Source organism: Leucoraja erinacea, unplaced genomic scaffold, assembly GCF_028641065.1.
Source record: "Leucoraja erinacea ecotype New England unplaced genomic scaffold, Leri_hhj_1 Leri_521S, whole genome shotgun sequence".
NCBI classification, from domain to species: Eukaryota; Metazoa; Chordata; class Chondrichthyes; order Rajiformes; family Rajidae; genus Leucoraja; species Leucoraja erinaceus.
This window is the reverse complement of record NW_026576423.1, coordinates 62,501-77,238: the sequence shown is the minus strand read 5'-3', so window position 1 is coordinate 77,238 and position 14,738 is coordinate 62,501. Positions and strand designations below refer to the sequence as shown.

Genomic DNA, 14,738 nt, shown 5'->3' with positions numbered 1-14,738 from the left:
GTGGATGTATTAGTAATAATCTTTCAAAACTCTTTAGATTCTGGAGTAGTTCCTGAGGATTGGCGGGTAGCAAATGTAACCCCACTTTTTAAGAAGGGAGGGAGAGAGAAAACGGGGAATTACAGACCAGTTAGTCTAACATCGGTAGTGGCGAAACTGCTAGAGTCAGTTATTAAAGATGGGATAGCAGCACATTTGGAAAGTGGTGAACTCATTGGACAAAGTCAGCATGGATTTACGAAAGGTAAATCATGTCTGACGAATCTTATAGAATTTTTCGAGGATGTAACTAGTAACGTGGATAGGGGAGAACCAGTGGATGTGGTGTACCTGGACTTCCAGAAGGCTTTCGACAAGGTCCCACATAAGAGATTAGTATACAAACTTAAAGCACAAGGCATTGGGGGTTCAGTATTGATGTGGATAGAGAACTGGCTGGCAAACAGGAAGCAAAGAGTAGGAGTAAACGGGTCCTTTTCACAATGGCAGGCAGTGACTAGTGGGGTACCGCAAGGCTCAGTGCTGGGACCCCAGCTATTTACAATATATATTAATGATCTGGATGAGGGAATTGAAGGCAATATCTCCAAGTTTGCGGATTACACTAAGGTGGGGGTCAGTGTTAGCTGTGAGGAGGATGCTAGGAGACTGCAAGGTGACCTGGATAGGCTGGGTGAGTGGGCAAATGTTTGGCAGATGCAGTATAATGTGGATAAATGTGAGGTTATGAGGGTGGTGAATCTGTGGAATTCTTTGCCACAGACGGCTGTGGAGGCCACAAGTCAGTGGATATTTTTTAGGCAGAGATAGAAAGATTCTTGATTAGTGCGGGTGTCGGGATATGGGGAGAAGGCATGAGAATGGGGAAAGGAGGGAGAGATAGATCAGCCACGATTGAATCGTATAGTAGACTGTAGTTTAGTTTCGTTTAGAGATACCGAGCGTAAACAGGCCCTTCGGTCCACCGAGTCCGTGCCGACCAGCGAGCCCCGCGCACTAACGCTATCCTACACACACCAGGGACAATTTACAATCACACCTAGCCAATTAACCTGCAAACCCGCACGTCTTTGGAATGTGGGAGGAAACCGAAGATCTCGTAGAAAAATCACGCAGGTCACGGGGAGAACGGTGTTGCATTTTGTTTTGTTTTATTGTGTACTGTAAATATTATATTTAATAATTGATTCAATTATTTTTGGTTCAAAATAAAACCCTGCCGCTGTACTGTCCTGCCTTCTCCCTTCCGTCTTGTTCACAGAGTGATACAGTGTGGAAACAGGCCCTTCGGCCCATCTTGCCCACACCGGCCAACAATGTCCCACCTTGCCCCATATCCCTCCAAACCTGTCCTATCCATGTACCTGTCCAACTGTTTCTTAAACGATGGGATAGTCCCTGCCTCAACTACCTCCTCTGGCAGCTTGTTCCACACACCTATGTGAAAAAGTTACTCCTCAGATTCCTATTAAATCTTTTCCCCTTCACCTTGAACCTATGTCCTCTGGTCCTCGATTCCCCTACTCTGGGCAAGAGACTCTGTGCGTCTACCCGATCTATTCCTCTCGTCATTTTACACACCTCCATCAGATCACCCTTATCCTGCTGTGCTCCTAGGAATAGAGGCTCAGCCTGCCCCACCTCTCCCTGTAGCTCAGGCCCCTCTAGGCCCGGCAACATCGTTGTAAATATTTTCTGAATCCTTTCAAGTTTGACGATATCTTTCCTTCCAACAAAAGCATTACCAAGGAGGAATCATCCGAGTTATGCAACCGAGCTGGCCAGTATCTTATCACGCCATGCTAATAGTTGGCTACGATAAAGGTAAGAATCATCGCGTTCCCCCCAAACCCCATCCCTCCCAACACCTCCCACAACCCCTCCCCTCCCCACGGGGGTGGTGGGGCGATCAGGAGCCACCCCGAGCCCATAACCCAGGCAACATCCTTACAGCTACATCCCCTTTGATCTCCCCTTTTCACACCTTACCCTTCCGTATATGCCCTTGGCTGTCCTTGTACAACAGTCACTGAAACTAAGCATGAAGGCACCGCAATCAGTGAAGAAAGTTAATGGGATGTTGGCCTTCATAACGAGAGGATTTGAGTTTAGGAGCAAGGAGGTCCTTCTGCAGTTGTACAGGGCCCTGGTGAGACCACACCTGGAGTATTGTGTGCAGTTTGGGTCTCCTAATTTGGAGGAAGGACATTCTTGCTATTGAGGGAGCACAGCGTAGGTTCACCAGGTTAATTCCCGGGATGGCGGGACTGACATATGATGAAAGAATGGATCGACTGGGCTGGTATTCGCTGGAATTTAGAAGGATTAGAGGGCATCTTATAGAAACATATAAAATTCTTAAGGTGTTGGACAGGCTAGATGCAGGAAAAAATGTTACCCATGTTGGGGGAGTCCAGAACCAGGGGTCACACGCAGTTTAAGAATAAGGGGTCGGCCATTAAGGATTGAGATGAGGAAAAATGTTTTCACCCAGAGAGTTGCAAATCTGTGGAATTCTCTGCCACAGAAGGCAGTGGAGGCCGATTCACTGGATGTTTTCAAGAGAGAGTTAGATTTAGCTCTTAGGGCTAACGGAATCAAGGGATATTGGGGAGAAAGCAGGAACGGGGTACTGGTTCTGGATGATCAGCCATGATCATATTGAATGGCGTTGCTGGCTTGAAGGACTGAATGGCCTACTCCTGCACCTATATTCTATGTTTCTATCTTACCTACACTACGAACTCTGAAAGGCCTGGATAGAGTGGATGTGGAGAGGATGTTTCCACTAGTGGGAGAGTCTAGGACTAGAGGGCACAGCCTCAGGATTAAAGGAGGTTCCTTTAGAATGGAGATGAGGAGGAATTTCTTTAGCCAGAGGGTGGTGAATCTGTGCCACATTGATCACATTGAATGGCGGTGCTGGCTCGAAGGGCCGAATGGCCTACTCCTGCACCTATTGTCTATAAGGCAGGAGAATGGGGTCAGAGGGAGAGATAGATCAGCCATGATTGAACGGCGGTGTAGACGTGATGGGCCGAATGGCCTAATTCTGCTCCTATCACATATGAACTTACATAGACTCCATACAGACAGCACCCGTCGTCGGGATTGAACCCGGGTCTCTGGTGCTGTGAAGCAGCAATCCCCCTCCGGACCCTGGACCCATGCTGTCGCCCCTCTCTCCTCCTCCCCCCCCCGCACCCCTCCCGTCCGTATATTCAATACTCCGTGATCCCGATCCAGGATAACCTCACGTTCCGTGTTTTCCTTTTTGCCAGCGGGAAATATGCCGTACTGGATTGTGAAAAACAGCTGGGGGGAAAACTGGGGCGAACAGGTGAGTGGATCGCACAAAATGCCGCAGCTACTCAGCGGGACGGGCAGCATCTCTGGAGGGAAGGAATGGGCGACGTTTCGGGTCAAGAAAAAGCAAACTCAATGTCGGGAGGGAGAGAAAGGTCAGCCACGATTGAATGGCGGAGTAGACTCGATGGGCCGAATGGCCTAATTCTGCTCCTAGCAATTAGGAACGTTATTTCAAGAGGGACTTGTATACAAACACAGGGTTGTAACGCTGAGGCTCTATAAGGTGCTGGTCAGGCCGCATTTGGAATATTGTGAGCAGTTTTGGCCCCCATATCTGATGAAGGATGTGCTGGCTCTGGAGCGGGTCCAGAGGAGGTTTACGAGAACGATCCCAGGAATGAGTGGGTTAACGTACGATGAGCGTTTGTCGGCGCTGGGCCTGTACTCACTGGAGTTTAGAAGGTTGAAGGGGGGGACATCATTGAAACGTACAGAATAGTGAAAGGCCTGGATAGAGTGGATGTGGAGAGGATGTTCCCACTAGTGGGAGAGTCTAGGACCAGAGGGCGCAGCCTCAGAATTAAAGGACGTTCCTTCAGGAAGGAGACGAGGAGGAATTTCTTCAGTCAGAGGGTGGTGAATCTGTGGAATTCTTTGCCACAGACGGCTGTGGAGGCCACAAGTCAGTGGATATATTTAAGGCAGAAATGGACAGATACATGATTAGTGTGGGTGTCAGGGGTTATGGGGAGAATGGGGTTAGGAGGGAGAGATAGATCAGCCACGATTGAATGACTCGATAATAATCATGTATTGTCTTATCACTGTACCTCGGCACACGTGGCTATTAACTGAATTAAACGCGTCTAAAACTCATCTACACTTTTATTGCAAAATAAAGTCCAATCAAAGCCAGTTAGAGGGTCTCCAATGAGGTAGAGAGAGGGGGAGAGAGAGACGGAGACGGAGAGACAAAGACAAATAGAGAGACAGAGAGAGAGAGAGATGGGGAGAGAGGCAGAGAGAGTTATATGCCATCTTGCCAGGGCGGCAAGGTGGTAGAGGTGCTATCTCACGTCGCCAGAGACGCGGGTTCGATCCTGACCACAGGTGCTATCTGTGCAGAGTTTGCATGTTGGGCCGAAGGTCCTGTTTTTCTGCACCGTATCTCTAAAGACTGAAGTGTTACCGGGAGGGGGGGGGGGGGGGGGGGGGGTGTCAGGTTTTTTTTTATTTGGGGAGGGGGGCGCGGTGGCCTCGCTGTCTAGAACCGCTCCCCTTATTTCTCTTTCGTTCTTCGTCCCCAGGGCTACGTACGGATTTATCAAGGAGCAAATGTGGGCAAGATTGGAAATTACGGCATGTCCTCCATGGTGTGAGGGAGACCACTCCCACCTCCGCCCCTCTCCTCTACAACCTCCCCTCCCCCCCCCCCCCCCCCCCTCCATCACCTCTCCTCCTCCCCCCTCCCCTCCCCTCCTCCCCCCATCACCTCCCCTCCCCTCCCCACCCTGGTCGTGTTTCTAGGCCGGTTGTGAAGTACCCGGGCGGACAATGTTCGACTTTCCTCCAGTTTATTATCATTTGCTATGCGTGCATTACTTAGTTAATGTGTTGGTGCTGCTGTTGATTCTTTACGAGGGTGGGTGTAGATCAGTGTCACTCATGTTACGAGTCATACTTTTGTAGTTACGCCCACTTGCTTTTACAGTAATCCTCCCCGCCTGCCTGCCTGCTTCCCTTAGAATTAGAAAGACTCGCTGGCCTGAAGTTATCTCTGCAATATCATTAATAAAGTCTCTGGACCTTTATCATGGTGTAAGGCTTCAGTTATTACTTCAGTGGTAACACAACATTCCTCTCCTCTCCTACCCTCCCCTCACCTCCCATCCCCTCCTCCTCTCCACCCCTCCCCCCGCAGCCTTGCACCCCCTCTCCTCCATAATCAAACCCCCTACCCCCCATCCCCCCCTACCCACAGTGACTCGGGGCACTGCCTGTGAGTTGGAGAAGCAGCGGCAGTTCTGGGCTGGGGCAGCAGGGGGCAGGGTGGAGCAAGCAACAGAGCTGGATCAAAGGGCCGAATGGCCCACTCCTGCGTCTATTGTCTAACTCCCACACTGCTAGTTCACATGGGGATGGCTCGTACAAACATACTTGCACACACGTACGCACACACTCGCACGCACACACACAGACGTACATACACACACGCACACAGACGCCTACACACACGCACACACACGTACACACACATGCATGCGCATACAGATGTATGCACAGACGCCTACACACACACTCGCACGCACACAGACGTACATACACACACGCACACAGACGTACATACACACACTCGCACGCACACAGACGTACATACACACACGCACACAGACGTACATACACACACTCGCACGCACACAGACGTACATACACACACGCACACAGACGTACATACACACACACGCACACAGACGTACATACACACACGCACACAGACGTACATACACACACACGCACACAGACGTACATACACACACGCACAAGTAGGCACACATGCATGCACACTGCTGCACACACACGGACATGCATGCACGCTCACACACATGTAGGCACACACGCTCACAGACACTTGCATACACACGCACACGCAGAAGTAGGCACTCACACATGCATGCACACTGCCACACACTCGCACGCACACAGACATGCACAGACACGCACATATACACACATGCATGCACACTGCCACACACTTTCACGCATACGGACATGCACATATACACATGCACATACACACACATGCATGCACACTGCCACACACTCTCACGCATACGGACATGCACATATATACACATGCACACACATGCATGCACGCTGCCACACTCGCATGCACACAGACAGACATGCACATATACACACGCACACAGACACGCACATACACACACACATGCATGCACACTGCCACACACTCGCACGCATACATACACACGCATTCAAACAGACATGCACATACATACACACGCACATATATACACATGCGTGCGCATTGCCACACGCACACATACCCTCACTGGGGGAGTCGGGTCAGGGGGCCGTGGATATCCTGGTCAGGGTTTGCTCCTGGGCCTGGCCATGCTGGCCATCTGCGAGTCACGGAGCCAGGCGGATGAGGCCTTTGCCCGAGCCGGCTGCCTGCCCCCTGGCACTAGCGAAGGACCACGCGCTGTCCACGTGCGCCCGGAGGATTCCCGGGACCGCTGGGCACCGCGGGTGTGGAAGACATCCTCGACGGGGATTGTAACAGTTTATTTAGTATATTTGTTTGACTCGTGCGGTGGGCTGTTTTGTTTCATCGCCGTGTAAATATTATTTTTAATAATTGAAAAAAAATGTTTATTAACATTATATATCTAATAACATTCGATTTCTCAGCTCAGTTTATTGTCACGAGTTACAGTGAAAAGCTTTTGTTGCGTGCTAACCAGCCAGAGGTGAAAGAATACAGGATTACAATCGAGCCGTCCACAGTGTACAGATGCAGGATTCGGGAATCACTTCAAGTAACCCTTGCTTTACCTCTCTCTCTACATCCCGCCCCGAATCCTAGTTCTCCTACGAGTCTGACTCTCCTAGTTAAATCTTCCCTTGTATGCCTCGTTGTCAACTTCCCCTGAAGCTAACAATGACCCATTCTGCATTTTTGTCCACTTTGATTGCTCCTTTTCACACCTTACCCTTCCCTGTGTTTGTCCCTGGGTGTCCTTGTACATCAGTCACCGAAAGTGAACATGCAGGTACAGCAGGCAGTGAAGAAAGCTTTCAATGCAAGATGATTTGAGCTTAGGAGCAAGGAGGTCCTACTGCAGTTGTACAGGGCCCTGGTGAGACCACACCTGCAGTATTGTGTGCAGTTTTGGTCTCCTAGTTTGAGGAAGGACATTCTTGCTATTGAGGGAGCCCAGCGTAGGTTCACCAGGTTAATTCCCGGGATAGCGGGACTGTCATATGCTGAAAGAATGGGTCGACTGGGCTTGTATTCACTGGAATTTAGAAGGATGAGAGGGAGACCTTATAGAAACATATAATATTCTGGGCAGGCTAGATGCAGGAAAAATGTTCCCCGTGTTGGGGGAGTCCAGAACCAGGGGCCACACACAGTTTAAGAATAAGGGGTCGGCCATTTAGGACTGAGATGAGGAGAAACTTTTCCACCCAGAGAGTTGTGAATCTGTGGAATTCTCTGCCACAGAGGGCAGTGGAGGCCGATTCACTGGATGTTTTCAAGAGAGAGTTAGATTCAGCTCTTGGGGCTAACGGAATCAAGGGATATGGGGAGAAAGCAGGAACGGGGTACTGATTGTGGATGATCAGCCGTGATCATATTGAATGGCGGTGCTGGCTGGAAGGGCCGAATGGCCGACTCCTGCACCTATTGTCTACGTTTCTTCCCTCCTCAGAGACGCTGCCCGTCCCGGTGAGTTACTCCGCCGTTCTGTGTGTCGGTCTTCGACGGCTGGGGAAGGTAGGGTAGGGGATAGAGAGGGGCCCTTCTGCACCTGGTGTTGCCGGCATTCCTCAGGGATCATTCCCGAACTATAACTGGAAGCGTGACGGCCTCGCAAAAAATACCTCCGGCAAATGCCGACGGCCTCTGTGGGTCTCCGATTTCCAAGCCAATAATAGACCCACCCCCCCCACAACCCCCCCTCCTCTGGCACCGAGAAACTGGCACTCAATGCCATGGGCGATGAAGGCAAGCAGAACGCACGCCTCCTTCACCCGCACTAACCGACCACCTCTCCCAGTCCTCACCGCTCTTTCCCTCCCTTCCTAGTCTCCATCCCTTCCTTCTCTCCCTCCCTTCCCCTCCTCTCTCCCCCTCCCCTCTCTATCCCTCCCCTACCCTCTCCCTCCTCTCTCCCCTCTCCCCACCTCTCTCAACCACCCCCCTCTCCTCCCTTCCCCCCCTCTCCCCCCTCTCCCCCTCTCCTCCCTCCCCCTCTCCCCACCCTCTCTCCCCCCTCCCCTCTCTACCCCCCCCTCCCTCTCCCCCTCCTCTCTCTCCCCCTCTCCCCACCTCTCTCCCCCTCCCCTCTCTCCCCCCCTCTCCCTTCCCTCCCTACCCTCACCCGCTCCCCTCTCGCCTCCCTCTCCCCCCTCCTCCTCTCGCCCCCTCCCCTCTCTTTTCCCTCCCCCTCCCCACCCCTCTCCCCCCACCCTCTCCTCCTCTCTCTCCTCCCCTCTCCTCTCTCTCCCCTCCCCTCTCCCCCTTTCCTCTCTCCCCCCCCCTCTCCCTCCCCCTCCTCTCCCCCCTACCCTCCCCTCCCCCCTCCTCCCCCTCCTCTCTCCTCCCTCCCCTCCTCTCCCCTCCCCTCTCCCCTCCTCTCTCCCCCACCCCCTCCCCCTCTCCCCCCCTCTTTCCCCCTCCCCTCTCCCCTACCCCTCTCTATCCCTCCCCTCCTCCCCTCCTCCTCTCCCCTCCTCTCTCTATTCCCTCCCTCCCCCCCTCCCCTCTCTCCCCCCCTCTCCCCACCTCCTCTCCCCTCCCCTCTCCCTTCCCCCTCCTCTCCCCCTCTCCCTCTCCCCTTTTCCATTCCCCTTCCCCCCCTCCCCTCCCCACCTTCTCTTTCTCCACCCCCCTCTCCCCCCTCCCCCCCCCCTCTCCTCCCCTCTCTATCCCCTCCCCTCCTCCAGAAATCTCCTTCCCCTTCCCCCCTATCCCCTAGAGAGAGGGGGGATCTCCTCACTTTCTTCCCCCTTCCTTCTCGGAGAGAGGAGGCTCCCCCTCCCCCCCCTCCCCCTCCTCTTCTTCCTCTAAGAGAGATGTGAGACAGAGAGGGGGAAGGATATCCTTTTCTCTTCTCCTCTCCTCTTCCTCCGGGGAGAGGCCCCCCTCTCCTGAGGGGAGAGAGAGGAGGGGGAGAGAGGAGGGAATGGAGAGAAGGGAGAGAGAGGGAGAGACTGGGGGGAGAGGATTGGGAGAGAGGGAAGGGGGAAGAGGGGTAGGGAGAGAGAGGGGTTCTCCTTTCCTGGGGGAGAGAGGGGTCAGTCATTTGGCTCTAACCTGCCCAAGGGCTCCACGGGGCTCCTCCTTTCCCCCTGATCTCTCTGCTACTCTTCCCCTCCTGCAAAGTCTCCCACTTTCCCTCGTGCTCTCCAATCCGGCCGAATGGACCGCACCTCTCTACTTCCCCCTCCCCAACCCCCCACTCCACAGAGGGAGGGAGGGAGAGTCCTCTCCTCCCCCCTCTTGACAACCTTTTCCCTTTCCGGCGAACATCCTTTTTCCTCTCTCATCTCTCCCCCCTTCTCTCATAGAGGGAGAGGAGGGAGGGAGGGAGAGAGGGAGAGAGGGGAGATGAGGGAGAGAGGGAGGGAGGATTCCTCCTCTCCTCTCCTCCAATTCTCTTTTCCTCTCCTCTTTTTTCTTTCTCTCCTCAAAAAAAAGAGAGGCTTTTTGCAAATTTCGCCTCTCCTTCTCTTCCCCTCTCCTCTCCTACCTCTTTCTCTTCTCCCTCTTTCTTTTTCTCTTTCTTCCTCTCTCTCCCTCTCCCTCCTTTCCTCCTCCTCCCCTCTCTTCTCTCTCTGTTCTCCTCTCTCCTCTCCTCTTCTTCTCTCTCTCCTCCCTCTCTCTCTCCCCTCTTTCTCTCTCCCCCTCTCTCTCCCTTCTCTCTCTCTCCACTTCTATCTCTCCCTCTCTCTCTCACACTCACTCTCTCAACTCCCCTCTCTCTCCCCCCCTCCCTATCCCCCTCTCTCTCTCCCTCTCTCCTCTCCTCTCCCTCTCCTTCCTTTCTCCTCCCTCTCCTCCCTCTCTCCCCTCTCTCTCCTTTCTCTCCTCCTCCTCTCTCTCCCTCCTCTCTCTCTCTCTTCTCTCCTCTCCACTCTCTCTCCCCTCTCTCTCTCCCTTCTCTCCTTTCCTCTCTCCCTCTTCTCTCTCTCCTCTCCTCCCCTTTCCTCTCTCTCTCCTTCTCCCTCTCCTCTCTCTCTCCTCTCTCCTCTCTCTCTCTCTCTCCTCCCTCCCTCTCTTCCTTTCCCTTCCTCTCTCCCTCTCCTCTTCTCTTCTTCTCCCCCTCCCTCTCCCTCTCTCTCCATCTCTCTCTCTTTTCCTCTCTCTCCCTCTCTCTCTCTCTCTCCTTCTTCCCTTCTCCTCTCCTCTCTTCTCTCTCTCTCTCTTGTTCTCTCTCTCACTCTCCCCTCATCTTCTCGTCTCCCTCTCTTTTCTTCCTCTCCTCTCCTCTCTCTCTCTCCTCTCCTCTCCTCTCTCTCTCCTTTCTCTCTCTCTCTCCTCTTCCCTCTCCTCTCCTCTCTCTCCTCTCTACCTCCTCCTCCTCTCTCTCCTCCTCCTCCTCTTCTTCTCCCTCTCTCCCTCTCTCTCTCTCCCCCTTCTCTCTCTCTCCCTCTCTCCTCTTCTCTCTCTCTCTCTCTCTCTCTCTCTCTCTCTCTCTCTCTCTCTCTCCTTCTCGCTCTGTGGCTCTCTCCTTATATCTCCTCCTCCGCTCCCTCTCTTTCCCTCTCTCTCTCGCTTTCTCCTTCTCTCTTCCCCCTCTCCCCCCCTTCCTCCTTCCCTCTTCTTTCCCCCTCTCTCCCCCTCCCTCTCGCCTTTCCTCTCCTTTCCCCCTCTCTCACCTTTTTCCACTCCCCCCCTCCCCCTCCCCTTCAGCTCTCCCCCCGCTCTTCGCCCCCCCTTCTTCTCTTTTCCCTCCTTCCCTCTCCGAGTCCCCTCCTTCCTCTTTCCCCTTCCTCTCCTCCCCCAGTCCCTCTCCTCCTCTCTCTTCTCCCCCCTCTCCTCCCCTGAGTTTCCCCCTTCTCTCTCTCACCCCCTCTCCCCCCCCCTCTCTCCCCCTCTTCTCCTTCCCCGACCCTCTCCCTCTTCTCCATGTCCTCCCAGGATCTCCCCTCTCCTTCTCTGAGTCCTTTTCCTCCCCCTCTTTTTAAGGAAGTCTCCTCTCCTCCTCCTTCTCCCCTGTTCCCTCTCATTTCCCCTCCTTCTCCTCCCTCTCCTCCCCTCCCCCCTCCTCTCCTCCTTCCTCTCCTCTCCTCCCCTTCCTTTCCTCTCCTCCTCCTCTCCCTCTCTCCTCCCCCTTTCTCCTCACCCCCCCTCCCTCCTCCTCTCCTTCTCCTCCCCCTCCTTTCCCCCCCTTCCCTCTCTCTCCTTCCCCCCCACCCCCCCCCTCCTCCCCCTTCCCTCTCCCCTCCTCCCCCCTCCTCACCTCTCCTCGCCTCTCCTCACCTCTCCTCTCCTCTCCTCACTTCTCCCCTGCTTTCCTTTCCTTTCCTTCCTCCTTCCCCCCCCCCCTCTCCCCCCTCCTCCCCTCCTCCTCTGCTCCCCTCCCCTCTCCTCTCCTCCCCTCTCCTCCCCCCTCCCCTCTCCCTCTCCCTCTCCCTCTCTCTTCTTACCCTCCCTCCTCTCCTCCTCCTCTCCTCCCCTCTCTCCTCCTCCTCCTCTTCCCTCTCTTCCTCTCCCTCCTCCCCTCCCCTCTCTCCCCCTCCTCCCTCTCTCTCCCTCCCTCTCCTCTCCCCCCTCTCCTTCTCCCCCCTCCCTCCCCCCTCCTCCCCTCTCCTCTCCCTCTCTCCTCTCCCCCTCCTCTCCCCTCCCCTCTCCTCCTCTCCCTCCTCCTCTCCCTCCCCTCTCCTCCCCTTCCTCTTTTCCTCTCTCCTCTCCCTCCTCCCCTCTCCCTCCCTCTTCCCTTCTCCTCTCCTCCTCCCCCCTCCCTCCTCTCCTCCCTCTCCCTCCTCCTCTCCTCTCCCTCCTCCTCTCTCTCCTCTCTCTCTCCCCTCCCCCCCCCTCTCCCTCTCCCCCCCTCTCCTCCCTCCTCCTTTTCTTCTCTCCTCTTCCCTCTCCTTCCTCTCCTCTCTCTCATCCCTCCTCCCCCCTCTCCTCCTCTCTCCCCTCCCTCTCCCCCCTCTCTCTCTCCTCTCGTCCCTCTCTCCTCCCCTCCTCTCTCCTCTCCCCTCCTTCCTCTCCCTTCCCCCTCTCCTCTCCTCCCCTCCCCCCTCCTTCACCCCCTCCCCCCTCTCCACTCCCTCCTCTCCTCTCTCCCTCCCTCTCCTCTCCCCCTCCCCTATCTCCTCCTCCTCTCTCCCCTCTCTCTCTCCTCCCTCTCTCCCCCTCCCTCCCTCCTCTCTCCCCCCCTCCTCTCCCTCCTCTCTCTTCCTCTTCCCCCCTCTCTCCCCTCCTTCCCTCCCCTTCTCTCCTCCCTCCTCCCTCCTCCCCCCCTCTCCTCTCCTCCCTCCCTCCGCTCTCCCTCCTCTCCTCCCCCTCTCCCTCATCTCTCCCCCCCCTCTCCCCTCTCCCGCTTCCCCTCTCTCTCTCTCCTCTCCTTCTCTCTTTCTCTCTCTCCTTCTCTCCTTCTCTCTCTCTCTCTCTCCCTCTCCTTCCCCCTCTCTCTCCCTCTCCCCCTCTCCTCCTCTTCCCCTCCTCCTCCCTCCTCTCTCTCCTCTACAAGAGACCCCTGTCCTCTCCCCTCCCTCTCTGGAATTCTCCCCAATTCCGCTCAACACAGACAGATAATCCATAGATTTTAACCCCTCCCTCTCGCCCCTTCCTCTCCCCTCCTTCTCCCTCCCCCCCTCCTTCTCTCCCTCTCTCTCTCCCCTCTCTCCGGGGAAGGGAAAGGCTCCTTCTCTCTAGACCTCCCCTTCTCTCCACCCCTGAGAGAGCTGATGGATCTTCTCCTCCCCCCCTCCCCGTCGATCTTTAGAGGGTTCCCCCCCCCTCCCTCCTGCTTCTGGACTAGGATGCCTGCTCACTCTAGTGGTGAGACCGGCCTCCCCCCCCTCTCTTCTCCCTCAGGGGCTGGGCCAGTGAAGGCCCCTCAGGGTCTCCGTGCCAGGCCTCAGAGAGTTCTCCATTTGGCTCCTAGTCCTTTTCTGCTGGGCTGCGACCAATCCGCATTTGGGTGCTGTGCCTCAGGGTTGGGCCTGGCTAGGGCCTCAGGCTCTCCCGTACTGGGCCCCAGGGTTGGGTACTGGTGCCTCAGGGTTGGGTCCTGGGCCCTTTACTGTTTGGTCCATCTGCGTATCAATGATTTGGAATGAGCCTCCATACAGGGCAAGATGTGCAAGCTTGTTAATGATACATAAGTGAGTGGTTTTTGCAGATAGTGAAGATGGTTGTGAAAGATTGTAGCAGGATCTGGATCTGGATCGATTGGCCGAGGGTGGGCAGAGGCTCTCGCGGTTAGAAACATGAAACATAGAAATTAGGTGCAGGAGTAGGCCATTCGGCCCTTCGAGCCTCGCTCCCCGCCATTCAATATGATCATGGCTGATCATCCAACTCAGTATCCCGTACCTGCCTTCTCTCCATACCCCCTGATCCCCTTAGCCACAAGGGCCCCATCTAACTCCCTCTTAAATATAGCCAATGAACTGGCCCTCACTACCTCCTGCTGGCAGAGAGTTCCCAGAGATTCACCACCTCTCTGTGTGAAAAAAGTTCTTTCTCATCATCTCGGTTTTAAAGGATTTCCCCTTTATCCTTAAGCTGTGTGACCCTTGTCCTGGGACTTCCCTAACATCGGAACAATCTTCCTGCATCTAGCCTGTCCAACCCCTTAAGAATTTTGTAAGTTTCTATAAGATCCCCTCTCAATCTCTAAATTCTAGAGAGTATAAACCAAGTCTATCCAGTCTTTCTTCATAAGACAGTCCTGACATCCCAGGAATCAGTCTGGTGAACCGTCTCTGCACTCCCTCTATGGCAATAATGTCCTTCCTCAGATTTGGAGACCAAAACTGTACGCAATACTCCAGGTGTGGTCTCACCAAGACCCTGTACAACTGCAGTAGAACCTCCCTGCCCTATACTATACTCAAATCCTTTTGCTATGAAAGCTAACACACCATTCGCTTTCTTTACTGCCTGCTGCACCTGCATGCCTACCTTCAATGACTGGTGTACCATGACACCCAGGTCTCGCTGCATCTCCCCCTTTCCCAATCGGGCCACCACTTGACTGGTCCCATCAGAGAAGCTGTGAGGTGGTCGTATTTTGGGACGTCTAACATGGGCAGGACCCACACAGTGAATGGTCGGCCTCTGGGTAGTGTTGTAGAGCAGAGGGATCGGAAACAGGCCCTTCGGCCCACCAAGTCCGTGCCAACCAGCGACCCCCCCGCACACTAACACTATCCTACACAAGTTGCATTTACACCAAGCCAGTTAACCTACAAACCCGCGCGGCTTTGGAGTGCGGGAGGAAACCGGAGCACCCGGAGAAAACCCACGCAGGTCACGGGGAGAGAACGTGCAAACTCCGTACAGACAGCGCCCGTAGTCGGGATGGAACCCGGGGCTCTGGCGCCGTGAGGCAGCGACTCTACCGCTGCGCCACAATAGTTTAACTTAAGTTGACTTTTAATTTTGTTTAAATTGTCACGTCTACCGAGACACAATGAAAAGCGTTTTAGTTGCGGGCTATCCA

The 14,738-nt window shown here is 54.6% G+C and overlaps 1 protein-coding gene across 1 annotated transcript in view; it reads left to right on the top strand.

Moving 5' to 3' along the window:
* LOC129694024 (uncharacterized) overlaps positions 1–14,738 on the top strand; it is a 57,218-nt gene that overhangs the window by 7,467 nt on the left and 35,013 nt on the right. The window contains 3 exon segments of the mRNA XM_055630751.1: positions 1,740–1,824; positions 3,282–3,340; positions 4,617–4,684. Of these exon segments, the coding sequence (XP_055486726.1) occupies positions 1,740–1,824; positions 3,282–3,340; positions 4,617–4,684 (212 nt within the window).